Genomic DNA, 18536 nt, shown 5'->3' on the forward strand with positions numbered 1-18536 from the left:
TACACACACACACAGCCATTATTTCCCCATCTCTGTTTAGATTTACAATCATGAGCATAAAGCAGTCTAGCAACCACTAGAATTGAGCATTTAAACAGGCATGGCCAAACTCGGCCCTCCAGCTGCTTTGGGACTACAATTCCCATCATCCCTGACCACTGGACTACCTCTTGTTACTTTCTGGGGACTGGACCGGCTATATGAGAATGATTTTATAAACTTCTACGGTGCCTCCTTCCAAACCATTCTCCCCACCCACCCACCCACCCTTTAGTGTGTTTTCTCACTGGAAAAAGTAATCCACCCAACATATTATTTTAGTTGCTCCTTTCTGTACCTATCACAGTTCTGGAAATATGTAGATTTGATTCCACATTCTTATTTCACCACAATAGCAATTTGCGGCGTTGTGTTAAAGTTGTCATTGGGCTAAGAGCAAAGAGAGAGAGAGAAAAATGAATGACTAAGAGAAGCCAGGCAAATTTGTGGGTTTAGACAATTTGATTTTATTTGCGTGTGACAAGAGTCTTCATTTCATCACATCATTGCCCTCAACAAGACCTGCTTTTCACCAAATCAACACAGCCCTGCCTGTCCCCTTCTAAATAAATATGTTCCCAGGCCCACTTCTTGGCACCTCCCTCTCTTTCCCAGAATCCACACCAGTTGGCAGCAGAACCGGAAGAGGACAGGTGGGGCTGGGGTCAGATGGGGCAAGGAGCTGAGAAATCCAGAAGAACAGATCCATTGTGAGAACGGGAAAAGGAGTAACTTGGAAGCTGGCGCCGTGTGAACTCAACTTCTTCCAACCTATATTCTGTCACTCTCAACAGACTAACTGCAGCACCGAGCCTCCTTTTCTTAATTCCCGGGTCAGAAGTTTGTGGCGGCAATGTGAGATACTTTGGCTGACGGATCCAGCCTGCATGTGGGAAGCTTGGGGCAATGGAAGCGCCGGCGTGAGCGGTGGAGTGAGAATCGGGAAGGAGAGGAAAGAGGGCACCAACCTTTCTGCGATTCCTCACCTCTTTTAATGACTATGGGTCTCAGGTCAAGCAGCCACAGTGGCTTTTGGGAAGCCACGTTCCACGGACAGAATGGCGAAAATACCCAAGTCTACCAGAATACCCAAGTCTACCAGAATAGTTCACAGCCCAATGAAGATTGGGGGGGGGGACACACAACCCATCTAGCTGTACTGGGTGACGCAAGCCCAGAAAAAGAGGGTTTCACTGGGCAGGTTGTTCAGCATATTCCCCACCCCCTTCAACAAACCTGAGGAAATTTTTAGGTCACCCAGGACACTGGTGTCTCATCTCCTTAAGGCAAATCTTTGGTTCCCTGAGTAAGAAAGCAGGAGCTAAGAACTTGCCCCCATGGGGAGGCTCTGAGGATTCAGGAAAATGTGAGACAATGACAGCTCAGAGACACGTATCACATCTAGCCTGCTACTGTCTACTCTGACTGGAAGCAGCTCTCCGAGGACTTCCCCAGCCTTGCTACATAACATAATACATGCTCTTTCAGTGAGCAATGACCCTTCCCCAAACCCACGTCAGCATTATCAAGTTGGCTATGCAGCACAAAGGTGAGAGATGTTGTGCGAAGGGCTTGATTTGAACCCAGGGGCTCAGCCTTGTTGGAACACGCGAAGCCGTTGTGCAAAAAGAAGTGCCTTCGAGCACGTGCAGAGTGCCTTTTGTCCCTTAACAAACTGAGACTGGTGAATGATCAGGGAGGGTCACAAAATGGTCAGGGGCAAGTTTTGTAAATACATCGGCATCTCTTGTTTTTCTAGAAGTTAAATACAAAACACTTATTACTACTTACTCTGGGGATGAGAATAGCAAGAGGTATATTATATATATTTAAAAACAACAACAACAACAGTATGCAGTGCTTTGTTCTTGGTACAGTAAAAAGCTAGATCAGTTTGAAATAGGTTCTGAAAATAATTTCGCACGCCCCTCAAAATTCCAGAAAATGCTTTCTATTTCTGAACCTATTTAGAAGTTCAGTCTTGCCATGCTTGCAGTTGTGTCTGCAGCACTACAGAGCCTTGGGAACTTGTCAGCCCAATGACGACTCCTCTGTTCCCTTTTCTCAGAGCTTTCCTACTCCCATTAGGAGTTAGGATCCACGGGAACTATATCTCCCATGCATCCGTGTACCAGAAATGCTGGCAAGCAGCACCTAAGACAAAACAGAGGCTTTGCAATCAAGTTTCCCCATGCCCACCTGAGCCACTGACAGGTAACTTCGGTTGAGAAGGGAAAGGGGCGGCGGCGACAGCAGAGGACACATTTCACCAGCTGAGCCATTTCAAAGCAGGTGCGAAACTTCAGGAGGAGTTCGGGCTCAGCTAGGAGTGAGTTACCAATAATCTGAACTGGGGAAGTTTGTTTCTGGAGGGAAAACTCCCCAATTCCAAACCTGATTAGTAAAACCCTTCGGAGTTATACTGCATCTCAACATTCCTGCCCCTTAATTTCATTCAACTAGAGTGTCCGGTCACCTCCGAGGGATTTGCGCCATGCTGTTTACACTGATGAGAGAGGCCTGCTTTCTCCTTCAGCGTAGGGGTCTGGGCCCACAGTACTAGGTGAGCTGAGGTAAACAGAGAATCTCGGAAGCATAGTGCATAGTTCACACACACGGCAGCAGAACAACGCACAGCAAAAGCTCCTGAACCATTTGAGCAACAGCTGTTAAAACATCTCACATACACATACGCACACAGAAAACACACATGCCAGCGCAACACAGACTGTTCTGTAAACATCGGTAAGGAAGGCCCTGCAAGGCCTTGTCTCTCTTCACGAATTTCCACGGTACGTGATGTTGGTGAAGGTCGAGGTAGCTCCTTTGTACAATGGGTTGTTGGCCTGAAACGGAGGAATAGCAGGGTAAAGGAGTTAGCACAAGCCATAACCTGTACCTGCTAATTCACGGTCATTGTCAAAAGGTGTCTGCATATAGGCTTAAACCAGTTTAACAGTTCTCTTGCCCCAGTGATCCCGGGCAAACATAATTCTGCCAGGCAGGGCTTGGAATCTCTATAATTATTCTCACCAAAACGACAACCCCAGGATTCTGTAATAGACCCAAAGCACACGGGTTCTAGCATATCTCCCTGACAGCATGCATTTGAGAACATGACATGTCATCGTTATTTTAGCGTTTTCCCTCTCCTTCCCTGCAGGCATTAGTTAATGAAGCAGAGCAAAGGGCAGGAAATGCAAGCACAATGAGTCTAGTCATATGTTTTTTTTCAGCAGCGCAGTGCTGGAGAAATAGGAATGGATGTGAGTTGGGTGACACCCACACTGCTTCCGCCTCAATGTCTAGTTTGAAAACTGGTATGAGCCTGATATCCGTGGCTGGTATGATCCACAGCATGAGGATTGCCAGAGTATGGAAGCTGAACTAGGGACCACTGCAATAAACTCTTCCCGCCCCCCCCAACTGCAGCAGAAATGTTGCAGGGCTGCTCTCTACTCCCCCATCGACCGCCTCTCGTGTTTCTCACCGTGTCCCATCTAGCCCGGGCCCGCTCTTCTTCAAACTTGGCAAACTCCCGCCGGTCGTGGATGGTGATGAGCAGTTTCCAGATGAGCAGAGTAGCCAAGCCAATAAGCAAAATGGCTCCCGTCACAGAAAGGAGAACGACCAGGATGTCCGGCCCCTTGGGACAGTCTGCAAGAGAAGCACGTCTTATCACGCAGGGCTGTGAAACTTCCTGAGTTTCCTACTTTGGTATTCCCACCCTCTCTCCACAACCCACATCTGCACACCAGTAGAGATCTCCACTGAGAATGCACGGCAATAATTCCCATCCCATATGAGAGTGGCTCCCCTCAATGACTTCCCTTCCTCTATTTCCATGGTTCATTTTGCACTACATCCATCCAAACCTATATACATTGTCAAATTTATCTTAATGCTGTCCACATTTTCAAATATGCACAATTTCCCTCCACATGTTCAATAAACATTTTCCAATCTCCTTTAAATGCATGTTCCTCTTGTTCTCTTACTCTATATCAGGCACCCCCAAACGGCCCTCCAGATGTTTTGGGGCTACAATTCCCATCATCCCTGACCACTGGGTCCTGTTAGCTAGGGATGATGGGAGTTGTAGTCCCAAAACACCTGGAGGGCAGAGTTTGGGGATGCCTGTACTATACGTTAGATTCGCAAGCTGTGCATATTCCATCTGTTTATGTTGCCATTCTTCTTCATTTTGGACTTTGCTTGTTTTCCATTTTGGGGCTAACAAAACACAAGCCACAGTTGTGGCATACATAAATAACCTTTTTTTTTTTTTTGAGAGTGTCTCCCCTGCTTGAATCACCAGAAGCAGTTGCTCTGCAAGCACCACCTCAAGATACTTGGTCTCTGCTTCTGAGCTGTGGGAGTCTTATTGTGGGGACAGAGAGCTTGGGGGCCTTTTGTGCCCAGCCAATGGTTCTGTTTTGCACATGCATGTTCAACATCTCTTCACGACGGCCACATCAAGTTATGACCACACATTCAGCCGCTAGCCATCAACAGCTGCACATGTCATGTGTGAATCAGTTCTAATAGGTTTTCTGCAAGCCGGGCTCATTTGCTAGAGGCCCAGCTAGGTGAAAGATGGGCATTTTCGGAGACATTTACACTTAAAGTCTCATCTATATGCAGCCCAAGACAAGGACATAACCAACAGAGAATCAGATCCAATGTGGGCACAACCAAAGCTTTCCTAACAGCCAGATCAACACAGTTAAGAACCTCCTCCCTAGAAGTCCAAGGCATATTTAGGCCACTGCGTACAATGACTCAAGCAGTGGGAATCCTGCCCTGGAGGGAGCTGCAGGTCTCAACAGTCTTTGATGATGTTTTGATGACGCAGCAACTGTTGCAAGATCCTCCCCAGAAAGCATACTGGATAGCCAAAGATTTCCAACTCTATCTTACTTCCGCATTACTGTGTGCGTTAAGTCCCATGGAGTCGCAAGGGAACTGGCAGCTCTGTGGTTTCCCACCAGGCATTAGCTGGCCTCAAAACTGCTCCCCACTTAAGTCTGGCCAGGCCCATGAAATCTACCCCTGTTGGGTGTCAATCTCCTCTGTGCAATACAGTTGCATCTGAGTCAATGGCCAGGTTCATGCCCCTTGTGGCCAGGGGTGCATTCGTTTGTGCCGTTTATTCATTCTCTTTTGGGGGTCTACGGCCATGCTACCCTGAACACGCCCGATCTCCGTCATTCTCTTTTGGGGTTATATAATAATATTAATAATAATATTTATTATTATTTGTACCCCGCCCATCTGGCTGGATTTCCCCAGCCACTCTGGGCAGCTTCCAACAAAAATCAAATACATTAAAATATCACACATTAAAAGCTTCCCTAAACAGGGCTGCCTTCAGATGTCCTCTAAATGTCTGGTAGCTGTCTATCTCTGGAACTTTTGTTCACAAGCCCCATCAGGCAGGAGGGAGGGAGACCATAGCTCTCGCTCCCCTTTGCTGATCCTATCAGCAGGCACAGACAGGGGCAGAATTTGCTAACCTAAGCAAAAAAAGAAGAAGTCATCTGTTTCATTATATTTATGCTTTTACTACTGTAAGTCACTCTGGGGGCCCTTTTAAGGTGCAGCATTGTTGTAAATAATGTTTGCTTCGGTTTTGTTTTGCTTAATTTACCACTGCTCAAAATGTTCCCATCTAGGATATTCACTCTCCAACTTGATACTTCTAGCTTAATAGAGATCTGCCTATTAAGTTCCTGATTCCCCATACCTCCCTTGGCCATGTATGTGGTTCCCAGTTTCTCTCTTCCTTCAAATCCCCATTTTCCCATGAAGCCTTCGGCTCGACCCTCATCTACTACAGAAGCAGCCTTGGGTACGTTCTGCCGTGTTGGCCGATATTTGCTCTTCCACAAATGGACAACACCCTTACTACTTCTCTTGTCTTCCCCAACACATAAATTAAGTTTGTAAGTTCCTTGCAGCAGGAACCTTCTTAAAAAAGCTCCCCGTCCCCCCCACTAATGAAGCTATCTGAAGTTTTGTGTGCATCGCTTCAGCTGCATTTCTCAGGTTGCAGATTAAGCAAGGGGGGGGGGTAATCTCCAAAGATCAAGCCTCATTTCCATGGCTTTTCATCCTCACCTGGCTCCTCAATGACATAGAGGATGGACTTGCCACTGGAGTCTTCATAGTACTGGAAACGTACCACGCAGTCATTCTCGTCCTTGTAAGTGCAATTCACAGCATCCTTTCCCTTGTCTCCTACATAAGGGGAGGGGGGCAGGTGAGAAGAACATGGAAACATTTAGTCCTACACATAGCACTTTCAGGAGTAAGTAAAAAGTAAAGGACCCCTTGATGGTTAGGTCCAGTCAAAGGAGACTATGGGGTTGCGGCGCTCATCTCGCTTTCAGGCCGAGGGAGCCGGCGTTTGTCCACAGACAGCTTTCCAGGTCATGTGGCCAACATGACTGAACCGCTTCTGGTGCAACGGGACACCGTGACGGAAGCCAGAGCGCACGGGAAACGCCGTTTACCTTCCCGCCGCAGCGGTACCTATTTATCTACTCGCACTGGCGTGCTTTCGAACTGCTAGGTTGGCAGGAGCTTGGACAGAGCAACGGGAGCTCACTCCATTACGGGGATTCGAACCGCTGACCTTTTGATCAGCAAGCCCAAGAGGCTCAGTGGTTTAGACCACAGCGCCACCCGCATCCCTTGCTTTAAGGAGTTGGCCCAACAGGTGCCCTTGGGAAGTTCAGAGGTAGGACTAGGGGTGTCACAAGCATTCAGATTGGGAGCACACAAAAAGCAAGTGCTCCTACTCAAATACTCATAAGCAGATTTGAATCAGTAAGCCTGGGTCCTCGATTCATTGCCAACATCGTCTCAGGGCTCATGGGAGGTGGCTGAATCATAGAATTGCAATGCAGGAATATGCAGCCATCCCATATGAGGATCGAACCTGCAAACCTTGGCATTATCAGCACCACGCTCTAACCAACTGAGTTAAGCAGGCAATTCATCCTAACTCTTCTCGCAGTTAGGCCACTTCCTGATGAAATGTAGGTTTGTAACCATCATTCAACTCCACGGAGGTGGTGGACCTATTGAGATGTTGCACCCCATAAACCATAGTCTCCCCCGACCATTGCACCTAAACGGATGTTGTTGGACTACAAGCCCCATCATCCCTATTGGCCATACTGGTTGAGAATGATGGGAATTGTAGTCCAACACCACCTGGGGACCCATGTTTGGGGGAAGCTGTCATAAACCAATGGAGTCTGAGGAGTTCTGGGTGGAGTCCTCTTAAGGTTGTTGGCATCTATCTCTCTTGAGAGACAATGGAGTGCACCTCCTTTCCATGGCACAAGCCTGGTGGTGCCTATGGAGGTCCTGGGCCAAGACTAGAGATGGGAAGGCCTTGGGGGGGGACCCCCAGATTTTCCCTCGTTTTCCCCCCAAAGCTGTTTTTGTCCGGAAAAATTGAGGGAGGGGAGTGTGTGGAATATTCAAACTATATCAAACTGTTTTTGATTAAAAAAAAAAAAATTCCAGGAGAAAACGGCTTTGGGGGAAAAACCTGCCTCCCCCCCCCCCATTTTCCCCCAGGCCTTCCCATCTCTAGCAAAGACCCCCCCCCCCCTCTCAGCCTCACTGATGTGGTCCAAAGGAAAGCAGAGAAATACATTTGGCACCAGCTTGGCTGCAGGAGTTGCCGGAAGGAGACGTACAAGGTGCCGCCCAACAGTTTTAGGGACTCCACTCTGGATTTGTGTAGCGTTTACTCTTAGCCCTTTCTTCTCCCGAAGATGTCCTGCAAGGCGGCGGGTACCTGTTTGGTATCATTTGGTGCTCCCTAGTTTTTTTTGTGCATGAAATATGTAGCATTTGCCCGTTTTCTTTTAAATGTCACTTGAGGTTAGAGGCCATTCATTTCCGCCTCTTGTTACATATGCACTGCAGGCAGAAGTTATTCTTTCTGTTATCCCAAAGCGTCTGCTAAAAGGAAGGATGGCCGGCAGCTAAAATATGAGAGGAAGAATGGTGTTGGGCGTGTGTGCGTTAATCACGCAAGAAATAACTGGCACAGTTGCCATCCCTTCCTGAGGCAGGTCATGCCGAGAGCCCCATGTTTCGTACGCACCAAGCTCCTGCACCAATTCAATCTCGTCCCGGCAGTTGTGGTTGCAGGTCTCCTGCTCCATCAGGATCCCCCTCTCAAACTTCTTGCATTCCACGCACTCCCTGTGTAAGAGAGGAAGAAGCAGGTACAGTGAAAATAATGAAGCAGGCAGAGGGATGCTGGCTCCAGGTCCCATGCCTGCAAACACAGAGGCTATACAGTTGTACCTTGGATCTCAAACGCCTTGGGCTCCCGAATGACCGAAACCCTGAAGTGAGTGTTCCGGTTGTCGAACGTTCTTCTGGAAGCCAAACATCCGACGCAGGTTCCGTGGCTTCCGATCGGCTGCAGGAGCTTCCTGCAGCCAATCAGAAGCTGCGCTTTGGTTTCCGGAGGTTTTGGAAGTTAAACGGACTTCCGTTCGATTTCCAAGGTATGACTGTATTAGGATTTCAATCCAACAACAAACCTGGGTTACATACAATACTGGCGTAAAACACAAACACAAGTAACCCGCTGAATATCTTGAAAACAGTCTTTTGTTTTATATCATGCCCACAAACTGGGGTTCAAATTGCAAAGTAAAGTCAAAAGTCCATAAATCGATGTAAGCAGAACAAGGCTTTCCGGAATTAAGACCACTTGTTTCGCCTTACGGCTTCTTCAGCAGCTTTACTTTGAACCCCAGTTTGTGGGCATGATATTTGAACCCCAGTTTGTGGGCATGATATTCAGCGGGTTACGTGTGTTTGTGTTTTATGCTTGTATTAGGATTTCGGCAGCATCTCTGGCATCCCACTCCCCCAGTCTCCCCCCTAACCAAGGCATGTGTCCTTCCTCCCAGAGTACGCCACACCTTTAGGGGTCCACCATGTCTCAGGGTTTGACCCGGTGGCTGCTTGTGACAGAGGAGCAAAACGGTACAGCCCATTTCATCAGCCTCGCCCAGCTGCCCCTTAGCTCTTCCTGAACCATCGGTCCTACCCGACTGTAGCAGAGGGAGAGGTGATGAAGTGGAACAAGCTCCATTTGTTGGGCTCCTCCCTGAACTGTCTCCCCTTTTCAGCTGGTCATTAGAAGAACTACGATGCAACTTTAACAACCAGCGCCCAAGTTAGCTCATTTCTTGCTCCCTCCCCATCCCTCCTGTGTCATATTGGCTAGACTGTTAGGCCTGCAGCCACAGACTTGATTTTGAATTGGAGTATTTGCACAGTGCCTAGAAAAATGTAAGAATTTATAAATAGTAATGATGAATAATATTTCAGGGTTTTAGGCCGCTTCTCAAGATATTTATGAGAAGGAATGAAATCTCAGGATGAGTGGGTAAGAACGAAGGGTTGATTAAACCTTTTACATGCCCCTTGCTCCCTTCTTTTTTTGTCAACTTCTCAAACTTGTACAGTCATACCTTGAAGTCGAACGGAATCTGTTCCAAAAAGTTTGGAAACCAAATCCCAGCTTCTGATTGGCCGCAGGAAGCTCCTCCAGCCAATCAGAAGCAACAGAAGCCCCGTCGGACCTTCAGGTTCCAAAGAACGTTCGCAAACTGGGACATTCACTTCCAGATTTGCAGCATCCGGGAGCCAAAACGTTTGAGAACTAAGCTGTTCGACTTCCAAGGTACGACTGTACTTTGTTGCTGTTTTTTAAAATTTATTTGATTTTTCAACTTAAAATTTTACAGAGATATATCAAACATAAATCACAAAAACATGATTCCAAGGAATCTCCTGGACTTTTGCCCTCCCCTATGTGGGTCCTATTATTAATCAGTTCCCCCCGCATCTTTTATGATAATCCAAACCCTTTACCCTCTTCCCATTATGTCCAGCATCAACCTTAAACTACAAGTGCTATTCCAACCCTACTAACAAATTTAACTGTTTACAATGGTCTTTAAGTTATAAATTCCCCCCATTCCTTATTAAAATATTTTTGTCTTCCTGAAACTTGTACTTTGCTGTTCCAGCTAAGGCCCATTCAGATTGAGCAGCATAGCAAATAGGGAAGTTTTTAATGTTTAATGCTGTATTGTGTTTTCAATATTTGGTTGGGAGCCACCCAGAGTGGCTGGGGAAACCCATCCAGATGGGCGGGTACAAATTAATTATCATCACCATCATCAGAGTTAAGAATGCAACCTTGCACCCTAATATTCTACATGTCTGCAGCAGGTTTCCTCCTCCTATGGTGTTTACTTTAATGATTTTGTGGGGTTTTTTTTGAGAAACGACAGACAACTGGGGCACACGCATGCACGTGCGCACACACAGACAATCACTGCTCACTTCTTGATTGTGCAGGCATCAGGGCAGGTTGGGCACTTCTCACAGGTATCTCCGTAAGAGCCAGGCTGGGTGCAGACGCATTTCCCGCAGTTACAGTAGCCGCGGCCTTGTCCGCTGCATACCAGCCCGTTGCTAGACATGCAGGTGTCAGTCCGGGTGGTGCAGTTGCAGTAGGCTCCCGTCCAGTCGGGGTCGCAGGAGCAATCGCCGCAGACGCATTCCCCATGACCTGCGGGCAAATCACAATGCGACTATGTTCCAAATTAAACAGGAGGAGTGGGGGCACAGGAGGCCTTTATCAGAGAGCATAGTATGTGTGCTGCAAGGGAACAGTTTTAGCATTCAAGTTACTGACTTTCACCCCCCTTTCTCCCCAACCAAAACAAAACAAACAAACAAACAAATCGAAGCAGAGTGCACATTGGGACAGAGCAAAAATGGTCTATGAGGACTGCCTGCAAAATTTCTTTTATTTTGACACTCTCGCCTGCAATACAGAGGTAAGATTCGGAGGTGTTGGTGTGCCACAATTCTGACGGAGAACATAAAAAGTGCAGGACGTGGCCATAGACTCAGAATTTAGCTTCCACTTATATTGTAAACCACCCAGTGATCCTCAGATGAAAGGCAGTATAGAAATATTTATTATTATTATTATTATTATTATTATTATTATTATTATTATTATTGCCTTTTCTCCAAAAGTTACTGCAAATATATGCTTGAAAGTATATTAATGAATTACCCAACATCCCTAACTACTGCTGCTATGGTCTGCTTGGCTTAACTGGCTGGCGATATCCCAAGGTCAGAGGGCTTTTTGGCAGGGCTGGGGGCCAGGCTAACCAACATGGCCAGCAGCGTCGTGGGCCCAGGGGCGGTGGGGTGGGGTGGGAAGCGGTGGCTCTGACTGGCTCAAATGCTGCATTGTCCTTATCCCTCTGCTGCCGCCACCAAGCAAGCAAGAGGACAAGGCAGCCACCCAGGCTGCCACCGAGGAAGGATGAGGGTGGGTGGGTGGCAAACAAGGTACAACTCCAGTGCTGACACACCACACACACACACACGCACACACACACACTGCCTTGCAGGTCTCAGTTGGTAGAGTGCGAGACTCTTAAACCTCAGGAATGTGAGTTCGAGCCCCACGTTGGGCAAAAGATTCCTGCATTGCAGGGGGTTGGGCTAGATGACCCTTGGAACCCCTTCCAACTCTACAAATCTGTGACCCTATGACTGTAATTCTCAGGCACGTGTACAATAGATAAAGAGAGCTGAAAAGGTCAGAGCAGAGCCGGGAGGGAAAACTTTTGCCTCCCTTACCTGGCAATGGGTGGTGGTGGGGAATTGACCAAAACAGCCAAGCCAGAGGGTAACCAACTGGTTGGCAACCCTCTTAATAACTCCCTTAAACTTAGCTTTTACCTGCTCCACCCCACCTGTCACCTCAGGTTCCTATGAAGATAAAGCAGGACAACCCCTTTTGCTGTCCTCAGAGGAAGGGTGAGAAACGAATGTGATAAATTACATAAAATAGTTATCAGCTGGCGCAGACATTCTCCCTAGGTTGGGGAAGGGCCAAGGCAACAGAGGGCATACTCTTAATAATTTACCTCAGCGTTGCCAGACACCAAGGCCTGTTCTTGCATTTAATTCAGTGATCATGGGCAGGAGGAGGAGTCACGCTAAAACCAGACCATGTCATTACCGAGGAGGCAGGCTTAGTCGTTGTTTGAGGACTATCCCTGCCTCCGGGTCTGGTCCTGACCGGACGGATACTGGAATCAACAAGGGATACCCACATGACCTGAAAGTGTTGCTGTGTAATGCCAGGTCAATGATGAACAAAACTACTGCCATCCACGACTTGATTGTGGATGGAGGATTTGACCTGGCATGTGTAACAGAGACTTGGTTGGATGAAGCAGATGGGCCTGTCCTTGCCGCTGCTTGCCCACCAGGTTTCTCTTACGCACAGCAACCCAGGCCATCTGGGCGGGGAGGGGGGGTTGCAGTGATTTTTAGGAAGTCATTAGTTTGCACCAGGCGTCCTATTGGGAAGACCGAGTTTTCTGAGTGCATGTTCTGGAAGTTGGGCAATAGGGGCAGTACAGGATTCCTTTTGGTGTACCGACCTCCCCGCTGCACCAAGGATTCCCTGTCCGAGCTGCTTCAGGTCGTGGCGGATGTGCTCCTGGAGACACCTAGCTTGGTTGTCTTGGGGGACTTTAATATCCATGCCGACACGACCTTACAAGGGGCCGCTCGGGACTTCGTGGAAAGCATGGCCTCCATGGGGCTGTCCCTGAATAAGTTTGGCCCAACTCATAGCCGCGGACATGCCTTAGACCTGGTATTCACCTCTATGGATGTTAGTGATCTGACATTAAGTAAAAGTGAAACAAAAGAAGTGCCATGGTCAGATCACTTCCTGGTCCAACTGGACTTCTCCGCGACCTTTCCCCTCTGCCGGGAGGTAGGACCAATTAGGATGGTCCGCCCCCACTACTTAATGGATCCAATGGGCTTCCAGAGAGTGGTGGGGGATGTTTTATCCCATGTTGATGGCCTTTCAGTTGATTCCCTGGTGACCCGCTGGAACGTGGAGTTAACCAGGGCTATTGACTGTCTGGCTCCGAAGCGCCCTCTCCGATTGCATGGAGCCCGGACAGCCCCGTGGTTTTCCCCGGAGCTGAGGGCGATGAAACAGTCGCTGAGACGGCTAGAGCGCCGGTGGCGGAAAACTCATTCTGAATCTGACCGGACACTGGCTAGAGCTCAACTTCGAGCCTACCAAGTGGCAATGGCAACGGCGAAGAGGGCCTTCTTCACCGTTTCTATTGCATCTGCAGAAAACAGCAGCAGGAGACTCTTCCAGGTGGTTCGCAGTTTAGCAGAACCACCATCGTCATCGGGGCCTGGTAGGGACCCCAAGATCTCCTGCAATGCTTTTGCAAAGTTTTTTGCAGATAAAGTCGCTCAGATTCGGAAGGAGGTAGATCCCACCGTGGGAGCAGGGCTGGGGCGGGAGAGTGCTAGAGCTCTGTCTAGTCATGTTTCATGGGATCAATTTCAATCTGTTACCTCCGAGGATGTGGACAGGCTGCTTGGACGAGTGAAACCAACCACCTGTGTCCTTGATCCTTGCCCATCCTGGCTAATAAAAGCGAGCCGGGAAGGACTGGGCGATGGGCTCCGCGGGGTGGTGAACGCTTCCCTCTGTGAGGGAGTCTTCCCATACCCGCTGAAGGAGGCGGTCATTAAACCGCTTCTTAAAAAAACATCTTTAGACCCGGCCAATATGGCCAACTATCGCCCAGTCTCAAATTTACCATTCTTGGGCAAGGTGATTGAGCGGGTGGTTGCGGAACAACTCCAGGCACGCCTGGAGGATGCGGACCATTTGGATCCCTTCCAATCGGGATTCAGGCCTCATCATGGGACTGAAACTGCCTTGGTCGCGCTGGTCGATGATCTCCGGCGGGCTAGGGACAAAGGTGAGAGCTGTTTCCTAGTTCTGCTGGATCTCTCAGCGGCCTTTGACACCATCGACCATAACATCCTTCTGGACCGGCTAGAGGGGTTGGGAGCTGGGGGCACTGTTATACAGTGGTTCCGCTCCTTCCTTCTGGGCCGTGTTCAGAAAGTGGTGATGGGGGATGAGTGTTCAGACCCCTGGGCTCTCACCTGTGGGGTGCCTCAGGGTTCCGTCCTCTCCCCCATGCTTTTTAATATCTATATGAAGCCGCTGGGAGAGATCATCAGGGGGTTTGGGCTGGGTGTTCATCAGTATGCGGATGATACCCAGCTCTACCTCTCTTTTAAATCAGAACCAGTGAAGGCGGTGAAGGTCCTGTGTGAGTGCCTGGAGGCGGTTGGAGGATGGATGGCGGCTAACAGATTGAGGTTGAATCCTGACAAGACAGAAGTACTGTTTTTGGGGGATAGGGGGCGAGTGGGTGTGGGGGACTCCCTGGTCCTGAATGGGGTAACTGTGCCCCTGAAGGACCAGGTGCGCAGCCTGGGAGTCATTTTGGACTCACAGCTGTCCATGGAGGCACAGGTTCATTCTGTGTCCAGGGCGGCTGTCTACCAGCTCCATCTGGTACGCAGGCTGAGACCCTACCTGCCCGCGGACTGTCTCGCCAGAGTGGTACATGCTCTAGTTATCTCCCGCTTGGACTACTGCAATGCGCTCTATGTGGGGCTTCCTTTGAAGGTGACCCGGAAACTGCAATTAATCCAGAATGCGGCAGCTAGACTGGTGACTGGGAGGGGCCGCCGGGACCACATAACACCGGTCCTGAGAGATCTACATTGGCTCCCAGTACGTTTCCGAGCACAATTCAAAGTGTTGGTGCTGACCTTTAAAGCCCTAAACGGCCTCGGTCCTGTATACCTGAAGGAGCGTCTCCACCCCCATCATTCAGCCCGGACACTGAGATCCAGCGCCGAGGGCCTTCTGTCGGTTCCCTCACTGCGAGAAGCAAAACTACAGGGAACCAGGCAGAGGGCCTTCTCAGTAGTGGCGCCCGCCCTGTGGAACGCCCTCCCATCAGAAGTCAAGGGAATAAACAACTACCTGACATTCAGAAAATTCCTAAAGGCAGCCCTGTTTAGGGAAGTTTTTAAACTGTGATATTTTAAATGTATTTTAATGTTTGATGGAAGCCGCCCAGAGTGGCTGGGGAGACCCAGCCAGATGGGCGGGGTACAAATAATAAATTATTATTATTATTATTATTATTATTATTATTATTATTATTATTATTATTATTAATTCCCACCCAAGTAGGTGCTGACCTTGCTAAATCACTGGTGCAGTTAGACCACTAGTTGTTTGGGAGACCATTAGACCATTTAGGAGGCCCCAAGAAAGGCTGCTGTGGAAATATTCGGAGGAAAACTCTGCCCACGCACTCGTGGGTGGGTGGCAACCCGCAGCCCCCTCTGCTAACTATGAAGAAGACTGGTTAATGAGAAACTCAAGTGAATCATGGCTGGATTGTGGGGGTGGGAAGAGAAGGAGCAGCTAGTTTGGGAGGGGGGGAGTCTCCAGTGACACTGGGGAAAACACACGCCAACCGAGAGAACAGGCCGTGCATGTTTGTCACTCGCTTTAGAATTAATTACTCCGATGGAATGAGCCGGGAGACAATGACCTAGTCAAAAGTTGCTGAGGAGGACGAGGCTTGTGGAGGAAACAACAACAAGAACAGAAAAGGAACTGGGAGCCGTATCAAATCTATCTAGTTTTCACGTTTACATGCCGAAATCCACTTCCCTGGGTTAGGTCTGTGCACCTTTTTTTAAATAATTAACAAAAACCAGTCTCGCTCCAACGCCTTAACTGCAGCCTCGAGGCACAAATAAATGCATGCGATGACGGTGTGTTTCATAAAACCCTATTCCCATGCTAGGAAAATCTCCACCTGCTTCATTTCTGAGCGCCAGGCTAATGTGAATGCAGAGGCAAATTCAGGGGAGCGCGGGCGGTTTGGTCGCACCGGGTGCAGAGCCTCAGGGGCGTGACAGGTAGGGTGCCACAACTATGATGTAGACGAGAGGCAGGGGGTGCCACTTTTAGGTGTCCGCTGAAATTTGAGACCCCCGAGGTGTGCCACTGTGGTTAGCAGTACAGGAACAAGGTCCACTAAGAAGCGGGAGCAACCACACTCAGCACCCTCATTTCCCATTCTGGAAATGTTGAAATTTGTGACCTGACCTACCCGACATGATATGGCAGCTTCCTTTGCCTGTTGTGTGGCACTGCAGCACGCCGTCAGGAAAGACCTCTGGGGAAAATTGGTACTTTCCTCTCACTTTGAGAGTGCTGCCATGTTGAAACCTGAGGATGCTCCATGGCTGGCATGTCCAACTCCCAAGAGACTGCGATCTACAGTGGTACCTCGGGTGAAGAACTTAATTTATTCCGGAGCTCCGTTCTTAACCTGAGGCATGCTTTTGCTAATGGGGCTTCCTGCTGCCACGTGATAAGATAGCCATGTTCAAATATATAAAAGGATGTCACATAGAGGGTGAAAGGTTGTTTTCTGCTGCTCCAGAGAAGCGGACACGGGGCAATGGATTCAAACTACAAGAAAGAAGATTCCACCTAAACATTAGGAAGAACTTCCTGACAGTAAGAGCTGTTGGACAGTGGAATTTGCTGCCAAGGAGTGTGGTGGAGTCTCCTTCTTTGGAGGTCTTTAAGCAGAGGCTTGACAGCCATCTGTCAGGAATGCTTTGATGGTGTTTCCTGCTTGGCAGGGGGTTGGACTGGATGGCCCTTGTGGTCTCTTCCAACTCTATGGTTCTATGATTTCCGTTCTTAACTTAGGGCAAAGTTCTTAACCTGGAGCAACCACTTCCTGGTTAGCGGAAGCATCTGTAACCCGAGGTACTGCTGTACTCCTACTATAAAAAAAAAAACCTGGCAGTGATTTATCCACTGGATTGACCAAAGTTGTTGAGCTTTTTTGGGGGGACCCTTCACCAAAGTTGTTGAGTTTTTTCGGGGGGGGGGGGGCGATCAATCAGGATCATGCAATCGACCAGGGATGCCCCACAATCAACCAGTACATTGCGATCGACCGGTTGGAGATCCCTGCTCTATGGCAATGGGCTTTCGGATGGAGAGTAGGGATTGGGGGAATTCAATTCAGTTCACATTTAGAAATGATCTTGGGCTAAGTCATGCTTTTTGAAAACTGTACATGAACTGAAACACAGCCAGTCTTCAAAATTCTCTGTTTCACAACCGAGAACATGCACGTACTGCAACGACGTGTGCATGGCAATGCATAAGTTATCAAAAGCAACCTACGAAAATGTGTTGCCTTAGGGGAAACGGCTTTGCCGAAGCGTGCGGATGAAGAAGAAGAAGAGTTTTGATTTGATATCCTGCTTTTCACTACCCAAAGGAGTCTCAAAGCGGCTAACATTCTCCTTTCCCTTCCTCCCCCACAACAAACACTCTGTGAGGTGAGTGGGGCTGAGAGACTTCAGAGAAGTGTGACTAGCCCAAGGTCAGCCAGCAGCTGCATGTGGAGGAGCGGAGACACGAACCCGGTTCCCCAGATTATGAGTCCACCACTCTTAACCACTACACCACACTGGCTCTCAAAGTGGTGCCCCGCTAGCCGAATGCCTCGCTAGACGAAAAACTCGCTAGACGAAAGGCATTCGCTAGCGGAAGGCTGTCTCGCAAGACGAATTTGTCAATGGGCTTGCCTCGCAAGATGAAAAAATTGCCGATTCCCCCCCCCCGTCAAACTGCTCTTCCCCCGTTGGTGCTTCGCAAGACGAAATTTTCGCTATACGACAGCACTCGCAGAACGAATTAATTTCGTCTTGCGAGGCACCACTGTATTTCAGAGGAGAAATTCACACTAAAATGCTAATGAATTTTCATGGGTACTTTTTATTTCAATCGCAGACCTAACCTAGAAACGTAGAGAACTGAACTTAAGATTGGGAAAATGAGAAACTGAGGGAAAACCAACACTGACAGTTTCACTCATCTCCAAATGAGATTCAAAGGCTGCTGTGGCTTCCCACGTCTTGTTTGGGAATGGGCAGGAGAAGGCTTGGTTACCTTATCTCCCAATTCAGTGGTGGATTCAGGGCCAAACCATGCTTTATGTGAGCGTCTTGTTTCTACTACGATATCCTCTGAATGGAGTATCAAAGGTCAGTGAAAAAGAATCACAGCTGCTTACGCAACGAACAGCATGCCTGCTTTATCAATGGGCTGTAAACATCTCTAACGGCCACATTGCACAATATTTGCTGTATTTTACAACACACACACAGAAACTCATATGGAACGGAATGCGCTGCTGCTGCTCTGTACAAGGGGCAAGGATGATTCTTCCAGCTCACAACAGTTGCCCCCTTTCCCCACCAGTCCTTATCGCATTGAGTCACCCACGGAGCCAGCCTGAATTCTGTAACTGAAAAGAAAGGCACACCCGAGCAGCCCTTTCATCCTTCAGGAAAGCAAGACATAATCAGAGCCTGGATCAAGAAGTCATAAATTGCAAGCGCAGACCAGGAAGCCCTGCTGAACTGTCACCCTCCCTTTCAACATCAAGCTT

At 48.6% G+C, this 18536-nt stretch overlaps 1 protein-coding gene across 2 annotated transcripts in view; it reads right to left on the reverse strand.

Moving 5' to 3' along the window:
- Nucleotides 1-1722: 1722 nt before the first annotated feature.
- The window catches only part of ITGB3 (integrin subunit beta 3), a 62788-nt gene continuing 45974 nt past the window's right edge, over nt 1723-18536 (reverse strand). For both annotated transcript variants that reach the window (XM_033169717.1, XM_033169716.1), the window contains exons 11-15: nt 10438-10666; nt 8168-8268; nt 6160-6279; nt 3530-3696; nt 1723-2885 (exon numbers count right to left, since the gene is read on the reverse strand). In XM_033169717.1, the coding sequence (XP_033025608.1) occupies nt 2817-2885; nt 3530-3696; nt 6160-6279; nt 8168-8268; nt 10438-10666 (686 nt within the window). In that variant the 3' untranslated portion in view covers nt 1723-2816. The remainder of the gene's footprint in view (nt 2886-3529; nt 3697-6159; nt 6280-8167; nt 8269-10437; nt 10667-18536) is intronic.

The sequence above is a fragment of the Lacerta agilis genome, chromosome 14, assembly GCF_009819535.1.
Source record: "Lacerta agilis isolate rLacAgi1 chromosome 14, rLacAgi1.pri, whole genome shotgun sequence".
In the NCBI taxonomy this organism is placed as follows: domain Eukaryota; kingdom Metazoa; phylum Chordata; class Lepidosauria; order Squamata; family Lacertidae; genus Lacerta; species Lacerta agilis.